Source organism: Tachysurus fulvidraco, chromosome 16 (assembly GCF_022655615.1).
Source record: "Tachysurus fulvidraco isolate hzauxx_2018 chromosome 16, HZAU_PFXX_2.0, whole genome shotgun sequence".
NCBI lineage: Eukaryota > Metazoa > Chordata > Actinopteri > Siluriformes > Bagridae > Tachysurus > Tachysurus fulvidraco.
The window spans coordinates 2,936,134-2,951,341 of NC_062533.1; the positions used below are offsets into that span (position 1 = coordinate 2,936,134).

At 42.3% G+C, this 15,208-nt stretch overlaps 1 protein-coding gene across 2 annotated transcripts in view; it reads right to left on the reverse strand.

Moving 5' to 3' along the window:
• The window catches only part of cdc42bpab (CDC42 binding protein kinase alpha (DMPK-like) b), a 70,607-nt gene that overhangs the window by 14,497 nt on the left and 40,902 nt on the right, over window positions 1-15,208 (reverse strand). For both annotated transcript variants that reach the window (XM_027153572.2, XM_027153571.2), the window contains exons 14-22: window positions 13,936-14,046; window positions 13,085-13,326; window positions 11,401-11,506; window positions 5,745-5,869; window positions 5,432-5,537; window positions 4,661-4,809; window positions 3,297-3,388; window positions 1,906-1,982; window positions 731-769 (exon numbers count right to left, since the gene is read on the reverse strand). In XM_027153572.2, coding sequence (XP_027009373.2) covers window positions 731-769; window positions 1,906-1,982; window positions 3,297-3,388; window positions 4,661-4,809; window positions 5,432-5,537; window positions 5,745-5,869; window positions 11,401-11,506; window positions 13,085-13,326; window positions 13,936-14,046 — 1,047 coding nt within the window. The remainder of the gene's footprint in view (window positions 1-730; window positions 770-1,905; window positions 1,983-3,296; window positions 3,389-4,660; window positions 4,810-5,431; window positions 5,538-5,744; window positions 5,870-11,400; window positions 11,507-13,084; window positions 13,327-13,935; window positions 14,047-15,208) is intronic.

Here is a 15,208-nt window from a genome sequence, read left to right on the forward strand (position 1 = left end):
AAAATGTAAAGCTTGGAAAAAAGAAAAAAAACGTGTGAATCCAACACAGTTGCAGGGCTGCTTTAAGAAACAATCCACTAGCTAAAGTCCAGCTGGTCGTCCTGTATTCAGATACTGACACTGACAAAAGGAAGAATTTATGAACACCTACAAAGTGTTCCGACAATTCGGCTGGTTCTAATCGAGAATCCTTTAAATCTTTAAATAGTATGTTGGGGTAGATCGTGGCCTAATGGTTAGAGAGTCTGACTCCTAACCCTAAGGTTGTGGGTTCGAGTCTCGGGCCGGTCAATACCACGACTGAGGTGCCCTTGAGCAAGGCACCGAACCTCCCTGACTGCCACCGTGCCCCCTAAACGAGAAGTAGTCCAGCAATAATACAACTTTCTGCAGTCTAAGGATTATATTTGCAGCCATGGATTGTGTTCCCTCAGTAAGCAGCCTAGCAGTGATCGGGAATGGACTAGTGTCCAACCCGTAACCCGACGTTCAAACACAGTGTAGAACATGTGGCTCCAACAAAGCTCAACAAATTTAAATGCAAAGACTCCAAGCCAAAAGAAACACAAAACTCCCCACATGCAGGACAGAAAGGGAAAAAGATTTTTCATGCGATACAGAATGGAGTACAGACACAACACCGCTCATGCCAAACACACAACACACAAACATGAACAGAGATCACATGGCCAGTCAAATACTCTCAGCAACAGGACGTGCTCGGTCTTACACGTCGGCCTTTGCTACCTGGACCCCACGATGGCGAGCGCTTTGAAAAGACAGAATTAAAGACATTGTTAGTCTTATACATAAACAATGACAACAGCAGAGTGTCAAAGCCGTGATTCGGGGTTTAACGGATTCTGCTAAAAGGAAGAAAAGAAAGAAAAGGATCTCTGGAGGAAATCCGGGACTGCGGCGAAAAAAAACAGATCAGAGGATCATAGTGTTGTAAATAAGTTAGGAGATATAATCGGTGATGGAGCGATGAGCCAGATGAGATCCATCACACATCAACAACAACAACAAATATGCATACAGTTAGTGTTGGCGTATGGTATGGTTCTGTTCTGTGCAAATTTTCCCGCGCGCCGTTTCCGTGCGCATGCTCTGATGGAGCGGGGAGAGGGGCGGCTGGAGAATCGGAGATCCCCCCCCCCCCCCCATTGGCAGCAGAATCAGAAGCATAACCATGGATCCCACACCACTTCACCACTTCACCACCTTCACACACACACACACACACACACACACACTAATAAAATAAAAATAAAAGAAAATATATATGAAAAAAAGAAGAAGCATATTCATGCATGTTATTGAAAGGTTCGCTTACATGTTTTGAAAAAGAATCAATAGATGAATAAAATAGAGGGGAAAGGGGAAAGGGAGAAGAAGAAATGAAGGAGGGAAAAGAGACTCGAATACGTGAAGGTAATTTAATCGGACTGGACAACGGGTTCTGGCTAGGAGAGGTCGGGGTTGGAGGAGGGGATCTGAAATGCAGCAGCAGCGATGCGCGAGAAGCCGATCGAGAAAAGGGGATCCACAGGGTCGGAAATTACGAAAGTCGTACCGGATCGGTGCGCGCCGGAAATGGCCGATTAGCAGCCGATGCACTTGTCTACGTGGCCTGCCTGAACTAACGCGATGCTCGATTTTATACAGAAAAACGATCCGTCATATGGCAGACGAAATAAGGAATGAAAATAAGGTAAGAAAAAGAAAAAAAATTCGGAATAAATGCACAAAAATGGCAATAAGCTAAAGAAAAACAATCAAAAATAAATAAGGGGATGAAATATCAGACATGTGCCAGAGTGCAACAGTAAATAGTTTGAGGTTCTGTGTTGTGTTCATCTGGAGTACAGACATGTAACATGATGTCACAAGCATGAAACTCACCTCGAAGTGGTCTAGCACAGAAGACGGAGCGTTCAGGAAAGCCAGGAAAGAGTTCTGAGAATCCTGATGTTTAACACCTGATAACAAAACCAGTTCAGGATGAGTCACACAGAAGAACCTCCAACAGCGTACTGTATGTTTGCTCGGCTGATACTCATCACCGCAGATATTCGTAATTTATCTAGAACTGACACAAATCCGTGTGAAAATCCTGTGCAAACTCTCTCTGAATGAGCTTGTCTATTTAAGCACAGTACAGTAGTACAGTTCCCTCCAGAAGTATTGGAACAGCCAAGTAGAAGAGAACAGAAGCTAAAAAAAAACAATAAGACGACAGACGGATGTCGGCTCTTTATATTTACGTCTAGATAAGTTTAATAACTTTTAAACCCCGTTTGTCTGAACCCGCTCGAACTCGACCGGCTCACTGATATTTAAAGACGAACGAGTTCCTGATGGACGACGAGCAGCAGAATGAATTCAGAAGTCTGCAAAAACGTACCGTCTGATCATTTACAGAGAAATGCGTTTAATTTAACTGGGAGGAACTTCACCATGCAGCAAGACGAGGATCCAAAACATTCCAGCTTTAACAAAGGAAAATCGGAAGGTTTTATTTAGACTGGATAAGTCAGTCACTAGACCTCAACCCGACTGAGCGGCGTCTCACCTCCTGGAGAGGAGACCGGAGTGAGAAACCCTGCAAAACCAAGAACAACTGAAATAAACAGCACTAAACACCTGAAAAGCTTCACAAAAGAAGATAACAGATCGGGAGTTTCAGTTTGATCGAGTTATTGCAAGCGACATATTGAACTTGTGCTGCGTCAAGTGAAACCCCTCCCCCCCCCTTCCCTGTTCCAATACTTTTGGTCTGGACTCTACACAATATACTCGAATCAGATCTTATTTGTCACATACACATAAATACAGGGTACGATATGCAGTGAAATGCTTTATGCAAATGTCCGGTATAAGAATAAAAAAATATATTGAAAAAAAGTATTAAAAAAAGTATAAAAAAAAGCAAAAAGTAAAATAAGAATAAAATAATAAAAAAGGTATAAATTATATAAGAAAACTATATAAAAACTTTATAAAATATAGATGAAGAAATAATGTACTGTATATACATATGCATAAATATACATAGACATAAATGTGTATGGTTTTTAAAGATCGTCTTTATTATTATTATTATTATTATTATTATTATTATTATTATTATTATTATTATTATTATCAGACAAATTAGAGCTACATCACAATACACACACACTATACAATAAATTTAATGTCAAAACTTATTCACAAACATTAAATAAATAAATAAATAAATAAATAAATAAATAAATAAATAAATAAATAAATAAATAAATAAATAAATCCACCTCTTCTGCGACGCAGCTCCTCCGTCTCCTTCTGGAACCTCTCGATCTCAGCCTGCAGCATCCGGTTCTTGTTCTCGGACTCCTGCAGTTTACTGTCGTAATGGAAGGAATTGGATATAATCCAATAATATATGATGTAGTCGTAATAAATTTCCAATATTATGAGAATAAAATGCAATTTCTCTTTTAACAAAAAATACAATTGCCTGTAACTTCATGTGGTCCTTTTTTTTCTAAATAAAGACATTTTCTTGTCCAGTCTAATAACGTTCATACATTCATTCATCTTCTACCGCTTATCCGAACTACCTCGGGTCACGGGGAGCCTGTGCCTATCTCAGGTGTCATCGGGCATTGAGGCAGGATACACCCTGGACGGAGTGCCAACCCATCACAGGGCGCACACACACTCTCATTCACTCACACACTCACACACTACGGACAATTTTCCAGAGATGCCAATCAACCTACCATGCATGTCTTTGGACCGGGGGAGGAAACCGGAGTACCCGGAGGAAACCCCCGAGGCACGGGGAGAACATGCAAACTCCTCACACACAAGGCAGAGGTGGGAATCGAACCCCCAACCCTGGAGGTGTGAGGTGAACGTGCTAACCACTAAGCCACCGTGCCCCCCCTAATAAAGTTCTAATACTAATAATAACCTGGTGATGGTGTAGCAAAAGATTTTGTTCCTGTAAATATTACAACTACCTTCTCAAACTACTGGCATTATCTTAAGTCTGGAAATCGTTGTTGTTGTTGTTGTTGTTGTTGTTGTTGTTGTTGTTGGTGTTTTTAACAGTGGCCCTAAAACTCTATCATGGTCTTGTTCACATCTCACACTGTAAGCCAACATTATCTATGACTATCACTATAATTTTAAAGCAGACTTTTACAAAATTATTAGTCCCATAAGTGAATTTCTATTCTGCTGCCAAAGCACAACACAAGTGTACTGATAAAAACGTCAGCATGTTGTGCACCTGGACTCTGAGCTTGTTTTTGCACACAACACACACTCCCACATTCCAGCATGATAACTGTAGTGTAAATAGTGCTGAATCTGTGTGACTTGTTTAGTGTGTATAATCACACGCTGTGACACTCTGAGAGCCAGAAGATCACCAAACCTCCATTATCCAGTAGAAACCTTGTTTGGAATAGCACTTGCCATCAGAGGCACGTACTGTATCAACTCTATCTGAGATGTGGAAGTGTGGGATAAAATTGATCTTAAGATACTGATGGACTCTTTAAATGATAGACCAGGCGTTGTTATTAAAGAGAATTAAGAAGCGGGAGTGTGTGTGTGTGTGTGTGTGTGTGTGTGTGTGTGTGTGTGTGTGTGTGTGTAATCCCACCACTCCGTCGAGATGCTGGATGCCTTGATTTTGTTGAGCTCATCTTGGATGGCCTGCTTGGCACGGATCTCGGTGTCGAGTGCAGACTGCAGCTCCAGACGAGCCGACATGTCCAGCTTGGCTAAACGGCGCATCTTCCACGGCATTTCCTGGAAAAATATAACACATATTATCATCAGAACTTTGATAAAAGTGTACATCCAAAGTGATTTACTGTATCATTTAACTGTATCTGCTTGTAGCTTATGATGATACTCACTCACTCACTCACTCACTCACTCATTTTCTACCGCTTAACAAAAAAATACAATTGCCTGTAACTTCATGTGGTCCTTTTTTTCTAAATATCTTGTCCAGTCTAATAACGTTCATTCATTCATTCATTTTCTACCGCTTTATCCGAACTTGTCGGGTCACGGGGAGCCTGTGCCTATCTCAGGTGTCATCGGGCATCGAGGCAGGATACACCCTGGACGGAGTGCCAACCCATCACAGGGCACACACACACACTCTCATTCACTCACACACACTCACACACTACAGACAATCAACCTACCATGCATGTCTTTGGACCGGGGGAGGAAACCGGAGTACCCGGAGGAAACCCCCGAGGCACGGGGAGAACATGCAAACTCCACACACACAAGGCGGAGGCGGGAATCGAACCCCCGACCCCGGAAGTGTGAGGCGAATGTGCTAACCACTAAGCCACCGTGCACCCCCCAAACGATACAGGACTAAAATAACATGATTTGGTTTAATAAGACTTACAGTGCCTCTGGCTCCGAGGCTCACATTTCTCAGACCTTCCAACTCCTCGGTCATCTTAGTGGCCAGTGCTTGAAGGTAGCCTCGAGCATCCTTCTCATCACTTACCCTTAAACACACACAAGCAGGCCACAGCTTTCAGTACCAGTAAAGCCAAATAGTTCTTGTCTGACAGAAACAGTCAGGCCTGTTATATATTTATTATATGTATATTAAGTACGGAGACGCGACCAGGTGTCTGTGTGTTGATGTGAGTCTTTAAAGTCATGTACATTTTCTCAAGCCCTGTTTGTGTGTGTGCATAAAATCTATTCACCACTGGATGATCTCCGTGATCTGAGCCTCCCAGTGTGCGACGCTTTCCTTCTTATCAGCCAGTTCTCGTATCTCCTCCTCTAGCTGTTTGTGGCCACTGCTCAGTGACTCGTACGCAGACTTCAGCTGAAAGAAGAGAGGAAGAGTTGGTTAGGAGAGAATTATCTGGGATTAGAAAGAAAGAAAACGTTACAGAAAATTTCAGTGTAGAAGACTTTATGGAGGGGGGCACGGTGGCTTAGTGGGTAGCACGTTCGCCTCACACCTCCAGGGTCGGGGTTCGATTCCCGCCTCCGCCTTGTGTGTGCGGAGTTTGCATGTTCTCCCCGTGCCTCGGGGGTTTCCTCCGGGTACTCCGGTTTCCTCCCCCGGTCCAAAGACATGCATGGTAGGTTGATTGGCATCTCTGGAAAAATTGTCCATAGTGTGTGTGTGTGTGAGTGAATGAGAGTGTGTGTGTGCCCTGCGATGGGTTGGCACTCCGTCCAGGGTGTATCCTGCCTTGATGCCCGATGACGCCTGAGACGCCTGAGAGACTATATGGACGAAGGAACGTAGAGAGCAACTCTACCGTCCTACAGATTACACGATAATTCATAATGATCCGTTTTACTACACTGTTACGCAATGATGACTTCTTCCTGCAGACAATCAGGACAATATAAAAGCTAAAATGTAGCGTGTATAAATTTATCAATCAGAATTATACAGTACATGCAATCGATTCTTTCCAAATGTCACAAGTGTTGTCGTTAACCACTCGGTCTGTCAGCAATCTACATTCGTGTCATGAGTTTACGGACATAGTTATGGAGCTTGGATGCTGCTGCCTCGGAGTCACACAGTATGCATCCTCAGTCCAAGATAAACAGTCCAGTTTCATTTGCATACGCATTTGGGGTTACACTGTACAAGCTCCAAAAGAATGTGCAATAAGCCTTGTAGGCAAAATAACATAAAAGAAAAATAGATATACAGTGAAAGCCACTGCACAGCACGGGCTATATTTATCTGAAGTTTTCTTTATATTCATTTCTCTTAAATGCACTGTTTGTATGTCAGAAGAAGAAGAAGAAGAAGAAGAAGAGCATGAAGAATTTTCTGAGACAGAAAGAAAAAGAGTCAAAAGCTTTCAAGCATTATGGATTGTTTCAATTGTGTGTGTGTGTGTGTGTGTGTGTGTGTGTGTGTGTGTGTGTGTGTGTGTGTGTGTGTGTGTGTGTGTGTGTGTGTGTGTGTGTGTGTGCGTGCGTGTGTGTGTGTGTGTGTGTGTGCGCATGTGTACATGTGTGTGTGTCTGTGTGTGTGTGTGTGTGTGTGTGCGTGCGTGTGTGTGTGTGTGCGTGTGTCTGTGTGTGTGTGTGTGTGCATTTGTGTGTGTGTGTGTTTGTGTGTGTGTTTGTGTGTGTGCATGTGTGTGTCTGTGTGTGTGTGCGTGTGTGTCTGTGTGTGTGTGTATGTGTGTGTGTGTGTGTGTGTGTGTGCGTGTGTTTGTGTGTGTGCGTGCGTGTGTGTGTGTGTGTGTGTGTGTGTGTGGGTGGTTTGGTGGTGTGGTCTGTATGTGAGTGTGTGTTTGTGGTGCGTGTGTGTGTTTGTGTGTATACATGTGTGAGTGTGTATGTGTGAGTGTGTGTGGTGTGTGTGTGTGTGTGTGGTGTGTGTGTGTGTATGTGTGTGGTGTGTGTGTGTGTGTATGTGTGTGTGTGTGTGTGTGTGTGTGTGTGTGTGTGTGTGTGTGTGTGTGTGTGTGTGTGTGTGTGTGTGTATGTGTGTGTGTGTGTGTGTGTTTGTGTATGTGTGTGTGTGTGTGTGTGTGTGTGTGTGTGTGTGTGTGTGTGTGTGTGTGTGTGTGTGTGTGTATGTGTGTGTGTATGTGTGTGTGTGTGTGTGTGTGTGTGTGTGTATGTGTGTGTGTGTGTGTGTGTGGGAGGAAAGATCTAAACAAACAAATGGGCAGAAGGGTTGTATAGCTGCTGCAGCTGACACTGCTGTGACCTGTAAAGCTGTCACTTGCTGTTTAATGATTGGACCGGTGTTTTTGTGTCTTGCCTACAGTCAAGCTTGGTGGTGTTAGCATCATGGTCTGGGGCTGCATGAGTGCTGCATGAGTGCTGCTGGTACTGCGGAGCCGAGCTTCATTTAAATAAACATCGAATCCAACATGTACTGTGACATTCTGAAGCAGAACATGATGCCCTCCCTTCAGAAACTGTGCTGAACATGACAATGACCCTAAACACACCACCAAGATGACAACTGATGGAGTGGCCAAGTACGGTATGTCTGCAGACCTGAACCCTATTGGTCATCGCTCATTTCCTGTTTGGTAGCTTCACTGTCACATTTGTTGGCCTATTACGGGCAAACCGTTTAAAATCTTTACAATTCTTTTATAAAATTTGTCCATGCTGGTCTGAAGAACCTGGGGTTAGTTGGATACAATGTGTAGGCTATAAAAAATCATTTTATTAATCAAATCCAAGATACTCGAAAATAAATTCTTCAGACAAATGATGTGATCCAAATGTGGTGAAGATTAGACACGGTTTAGCAGAGGAGAAGCAAAAATGCTCTGGTCATGGCAGATTTGTGTCAGTGCCGAGATAAGTCAGTGCTGAGATAAGTCAGTGCTGAGATAAGTCAGTGCTGAGATAAGTCACTTCACTTCCTTTTGGCAACTTTGGCCCATTATAGGCCAATAAGTATTATGCAAAATCTGTTTGATATATTTTGTGCTTCCAAGGAAGATAACATGACAATTATGGTGATAAGTGGACACAATTTCTAGTAGGAATACTGAAAAAAGGATTTAATTTAATTCGATGTTAATGTGCACTGAACTTGACCTAAAGGATCCAGATTCAGACAATAGGCTAGAAACCACTGAGGTCTACGCATGCAGGTTTAAATCCTGCCAAATATGGTGAAAAGATTATCGAAAGCAACCGAAACCTTGCGGCTTGTACGGAAAGCCGTTGGTTCAGAATAAAGAGCTGTGTTCATGACAAAAAACTGCTGCCAATCTTGAGAGACTGGGTCAAAGGACAGTGAATTAAGTGCACTGCCTTCTCATGTGGTCAAAATAAGGACCCGGCACAGTTCACAACACAACTGGCCTCGGGGTGGCTAAGCGATCTTAAGTGCTGTGATCAGGTTGCAGACTCCCCTAGAGGTGTGGGTTTGAATCCCACTTCTGACATTTGGGCCATTCTTTTGCTACATTTTGGTGATGGTGTGTTGATCCTATATTAAGAAGTACACTGTAGTGTCCCTGTGGAATCGGCCCATAGATGGTTGCACTGCTTTGTTATCAATGCACACAAACCTAAGCATGGTCCCTAAGTAAAGCCTATAAATTCTGAACTGAAGCCCACTGAAGCATGTTGAGACACTGAAAAGAATCCAGCACAAGTTAGAATGCTCAAGTTTCGGTCTAGATTTTACAGCACTTCCCATAGAGGGTTGTACAGTAAACCAGCTAATACAGTACATTGCCTTGTGGTGTTTTTGACACAAACCTTGGGTCTGGACCCTAACAGAAGCCTATGACTTCTGAAACAGGGCACAATAAAACATGTTCATCCATAATCATGACCAAGTGGTTAAGGCAATAGACAAGATATACATTAGGGTCTGCCTGTGGATATTTGAATCCTGCTGACGAGGTCTGATATTTGATTTGTCAAAAGGTAGCTGAACCGTGTTGGTGGTGGCGGTCACTTGAGCTTGTATGACAAACTATGAAATGGTTCAAATATGATTACCAAAAACTGCTTGGACTCTCTAGTAGAGACTGTGGACAAGCACTGTTGTGTAACATTTAAGAGATTACTTTTAATGCCTTGACCATTGGTACTTGAACAGGGATCTAATGCCCCTTTTCCACCGAGGCAGTTTGAGTGCTGGTTCGGAGCCTAATTTAGAACCAGGTCTTTCTGTTTCGACCGCCAAAGCACCGGCTCTGAACCAGGAAAAGTGGTTCTTAAGTAGCACCAAAACGTCGCAGGTCTAGACTTAAGAACCGCTTGTGTCAGGAGCTGTAGGCGGGGCTACTGTTAGCGCCTGTGGGCGGAGCTACTGTTAGCGCCTGTGGGCGGGGTTACTGTTAGCGCATTTGATAATGTACCTTAAGTATACTAATGTTTAATACACTTTTACTTTACCGCGATATGATACATTATCAGCACACATGATAGTAGGTAGCTACACGCTAAGGCTAACTTTTTTTCTGTGTTAATGATAAAGTAACGTTATGTACTTTCTCGATCACAAACTCCGTTTATACAGATTACACGGAGCCGCACGTACACGTCGGATTCGCCGCGTTTGGATGCCGATGTAGGTTCACAAAGCCATGAGCATTAACAGTAAAGCAACATCCGCCATTGTTGTTGTTGTGTTTGTCGCTGCTACTCTACAGTTGCTGTGTAACGTGACACGTATACAGTGACGTCAGACTCGGCTCTGTGACGGCTCTCTAACCGATGGAAAGGCAAACCGGTTCTTAGAAGGTTCACCAGTGGAACCAACTTTGAACCAGCACTATTGCTAGCTCTGAACCAGCACCCGGTTCTTTTTGGTGGAAAAGGGGCAAAAGTGTGCACTGCCTACTTATATGGTTGACATAAGAACTGGACATGGTACACAGTGCAATCAGGACCTCCGATGGTGTGTCGATTCCTTCCTGAGGTTCGTTGTTGTATGTTAAGGTTCTGAAAGGAATTTTCCCTACATAAGTTCGAATGCTTACGGACAGTCTTGAGCTTCTGCTTGCTAAGTATTAGGTGAAATCTGGTCACTGGAGACCATTTAAGGGTTCGTTTTACAACATGTGTTAACATTTGACAGCCCTGTAAATAAATAGTTGCAAAGTGAACTAACAACACTGACTTGTTGTGTTAAAGTAAACCCCAAGGATACACAAGAACTACGCATGACCCACAACACCCCAGGCTTCAGGTGCTGCTTAGCTGAGCGGTCTCACTTGCTATGATTGGGTTGCAGCCTTCCCCGGGGGTTTGGGTGTGAATCCCACTTCTGACATTTGTTCTGTCCCTTTGTTGATGATGTATTAACCCCATCCTGAAGACCACTGTTGAGATATTTTAAGAAATCCATTGAAGTGTCCCTGTGTAGTTCAGGATGGGCTTCTGTTTTGCCCGGCGATTGAAGAAAGCTGAAGCCTATAAATTCTGAACTAAAGCCAACAAACAAGTAAGTTAATTAAACCTGTTATCGACTGTTATTTTTGTGAAATCTGAAGAAGATCATTAAAGCAAACAGGGGAATTGTTTGCTTTTGGGGTTAATCATTTTATTGTATCCAGCCAACAGAGGGATTCAGTGACATTCTGGCAACCCTTGTTACTGCATCCACCCATGTAAAACAGTCATACACACGAATGCCTTTTTTATTCTCTTAATACTTCTTTAAATCTTGTGAGACCTCAATAATGGCTGCAGATATAATATTCTATATTTCACTTTAAGCCACATCCCAAATCGCATTTGACTATATTCTACTGACTGTGTAGCCTACCGTCGGTTCCTGTATCATTTGCAATGTATTGATTTTAGTCTATAGCGATTTTGTTATAGTTTATACACCTCTAAACGTTTCAAAATGCAGGTGAAATGAAAGTGAAAGCTGGAGCTCACCTTCTCTAGCTCACCACTTAGCTTCTTGTTGTCCTCCATCAGAAGTCCCCTTTCTCGCTCGTGCTTCTGTTTGCACTCGGCCTCAAACTCCTCGCGCTCACTTTGGCTAATAAACACACAGAACACAACTCTACATCACAACCATCATCAACATATCACTGCTTCGATTATTTCTAATCTAATATATAAGCTATCGATTGTAGAAAGAAATTATTGTTTGTCTTAAGTAAATATCATGTTTTATATTTTGTATTCAAAGAAAAATAATGCCATTCGGGCCTTAAGGATCTTGTAGGGCATTAAAACATTAGAGTTAAAGGGTAGGATTGAGCTAAGAGCTATTTATCTAGTTCACAGAGACAGGTTTGTAAAACAAGTTTTCTTTCTCCCCCTCAGAGCAGCCAGGGGTGATATATAACACCTGAGTAAGCCCTGGTGTGCATGCACATGCATGCCATGATATTACTATAGCATTATATTACAATGCTACTGTGCACCATAGCATCTGCTACCCCAAAATATATTTACTTAATTAAATCACTTGTATTGTTTAATGCATTTGTCACTCAGAGTTTTATTATTATTCTTATTATTCTTATTCTTATTATTCTTATTATTCTTATTATTCTTATTATCATCTCAGAGGTGTGAAAACCACATTCTGTCCAATATCGCATGATGAAATCAGTTCTTGGATACAATAACTTGGATTATATCTCCTACATATAACTCAGTAAGAACATTTCAGTATGTTCTGTAGTCGAAACCCAGACATCTGGGGTTCGATATCTTTTGTGGTCTTTGTCTGGGGTCCCCAATAAAGTCCCGTTTGTTTTCCCTTGCGTGCTATAGAACAGCAGATTCTGATTTAAACAAGAGATTTTAACATCCCTTAAACATTCTTCTTGTGCTAGAGGCTTATAAGGATGCTCGTTGTGATATAACTGTGACATCATACATGTGGCACTTTCCTGGTTTCAAAAAATCTAAAGAATGTTTGATATCAAGCCAGAGTTTGCTTTTTAAAATGGCATGTGATGCTGTGGGAGGTCAGAATTAGAGAAATGTTCATTAATGTTTCTCACATGCTATTGAATCGGACACCGTTCAAAGCAGGTTGTACCGACAGGCACAAGTAGGTGGCGTAGTGCCGCAAAGGTCCATAACAAACAAACTATCATAGCAGTGAAATGACCAAGAATATAACATGCATGAGATTGCCTTAACAAACCTACAAAGCTCGCTTAAAATCTGCATCAAGAAACTAGTTGTCTAACGGTGGACAGCTAGGCCATGTTCTTGAAGAGTTGCCTTTAATGGACATGTTTATTATGGCATTTGGGCTTTCGGTGCAAAAAATTCTGACACGTGATAAATTTGCCATCCAAATAACATCAATAAATAAAATAAATACGATTCTTGATAGACTCCTTATTCAGACACTATGTACACTTTACTCTGTGGATTATTTCCTTTTTTTAATTAATATTTATTTATTTATTCATTTTTATTATTATTATTATATATATATATTTTTTTTTTTACATGCGTGATCCTCCAAAACTTTCATACGTGGCAGCAAGTCGACACAAAAGTATTTAATTGATCTCTGGATCCCTAAAATAAAAAAAAATCCGAATGAAGTTTATCCTCAAACTGCAGTTAAACACAACCGTGAACATACTTTTCTCGCCTCGTCTTCTCCAGCTTGTCTTTGAGCATGAGGATCTCCTTCTGCAGAGTGAGCTGCTGTGCTTCGGCATCATTCAACTCTTTCCTGTGGCTCTTGAGCTCAGCGGTATACTGCGTTTCTCTTTGACACAGCTCCTCCTCGTGCTGCACGTTCTTCTTTTCCAGCTCCGCTCGCAGCCACGCCACTTCCTGCTGCTGCTGCTCTGCACTCGCTCCAGGGTGCAGAGGTCCAGCCTGTTTCAACAGATACAGCAACTGTGTGATTATATGGAAGTGTTAGTTAAGTGTTAATTAAGTGTTAAATAAAGATTGCAGGGCCAGATTGGTGGCTTTAATAGTGAACTATAAACACATTCAATTCACACATTTTGAACTGAGAATTTAGTCATTAAATGTTTCTATTATCCCCGTGAACTCGGGGGTTTCCTCCGGGTACTCCGGTTTCCTCCCCCGGTCCAAAGACATGCATGGTAGGTTGATTGGCATCTCTGGTAAATTGTCCGTTGTGTGTGAGTGAATGAGTGTGTGTGTGTGCCCTGTGATGGGTTGGCACTCCGTCCAGGGTGTATCCTGCCTCGATGCCCGATGACGCCTGAGAAGTTCGGATAAGCGGTAGGAAATGAATGAGTGAGTACCCGGAGGAAACCCCCGAGGCACGGGGAGAACATGCAAACTCCACACACACAAGGCGGAGGCGGGAGTCGAACCCCCAACCCTGGAGGTGTGAGGCGAACGTGATAACCACTAAGCCACCGTGCGCACCCCCCTTTAACTATATGAATAAAACTTTTATACTTTATTATTATTTTAAAAAATGTCTAATTTTTCTGTGCTAAATCGTACCTTGAACCCCTCCAGTTCCTCCTCGAGCTGTCTGTTGAACTGTTCATTTCTCTCTCGCAGTTTCCTCTCTTTCTGCACCTCGGCTGCTTGCTCCTCTGCCTGTACCTCCAACTGAGCAAAACCAAAGCATCTGTTAAAGTCTTTTCTTTACTTATTCAATAAACAGCCCACATCTGTTTCTATTAACTAAGTGTGTTATTTATTCACTCATTTACAAAGAAAGCATGAAGAACAAATTATAAAGCTGGAGAAACAGGTAACATCCTTAAAACCACCTTCCTGAAGACCTTGGACATTTTTGCAATCCAGAAATAACAAAATGATTATCACTAAGGGCTTCGCGTGTATTTTGGTTCCTACCAAAGTTCTTGTTATTTATTCATTCAGTCTTTACATTTCAGTAACTTCAGTGCTTTATCCTGGTCAGGGTCACAATGGATCTCACAGTCTATCTCAGGGGGTTTTTACACCTGGTCACTTCATGCGTTTTCTGTGATCAGATAGCCATGCGATGGTAAAAAGACCCGGTCTAAATGCCCTCCTTCAGGAGGTGGTCTGGGACGAACCACCAGATGAAACTGGACAGGTGTAAATGCATGTGGTTGTTCGAGCCACATACGTCAGCGCTATACTCCTCCCAAACGGAAGTACGTCACTCGCAGGTGACTCACGAGTCGTGCATCGCGCCAGAAACAAACATGTTTTCCCACCATCGCTGTTCTGATCTTTCACCCAGGCGTCTCGTTACTGTTGGTCTTAAAATGCGCTGCTGCTCCCAGCGAAAATGCAGCAAACAGTAAATGCTGTTTTTTGTAGCAACCGCATACACCACAGCGTGTTCCATTTCAATTACCCCGGAAATGAGGTAAAATATATCAGCATTTGGGCGGGAGTAGAAAGATGGGATCGATATCCGATTCGCCGGGACGCGTTTATGTGGCCTGATGTAAACGGGACAGTTTTAACAGATCAGATAGATATCGGATCAGAGACAACACACGAAGTGACCGGGTGTAAAAAGGCCCTCGGTAACACTGGATGCAAGGCAACGCCACACACAGTCACACACCCAGGGGTAATTCAGCTATCTGTGACTGGGTCCAAGCCATGTACAAGCATGTTTTTGGAAAGTTGGTGGAAAACAAAAAACAGTAGAGAAAATCAGGCTTCATTAGTAAAGGTGAATATCTAAATTAGCTTTTTAATAAATAAATAATAAATTATATTATAATAAATAATAAATTAATATAATAAATTAGCTTTTTGATTTTGA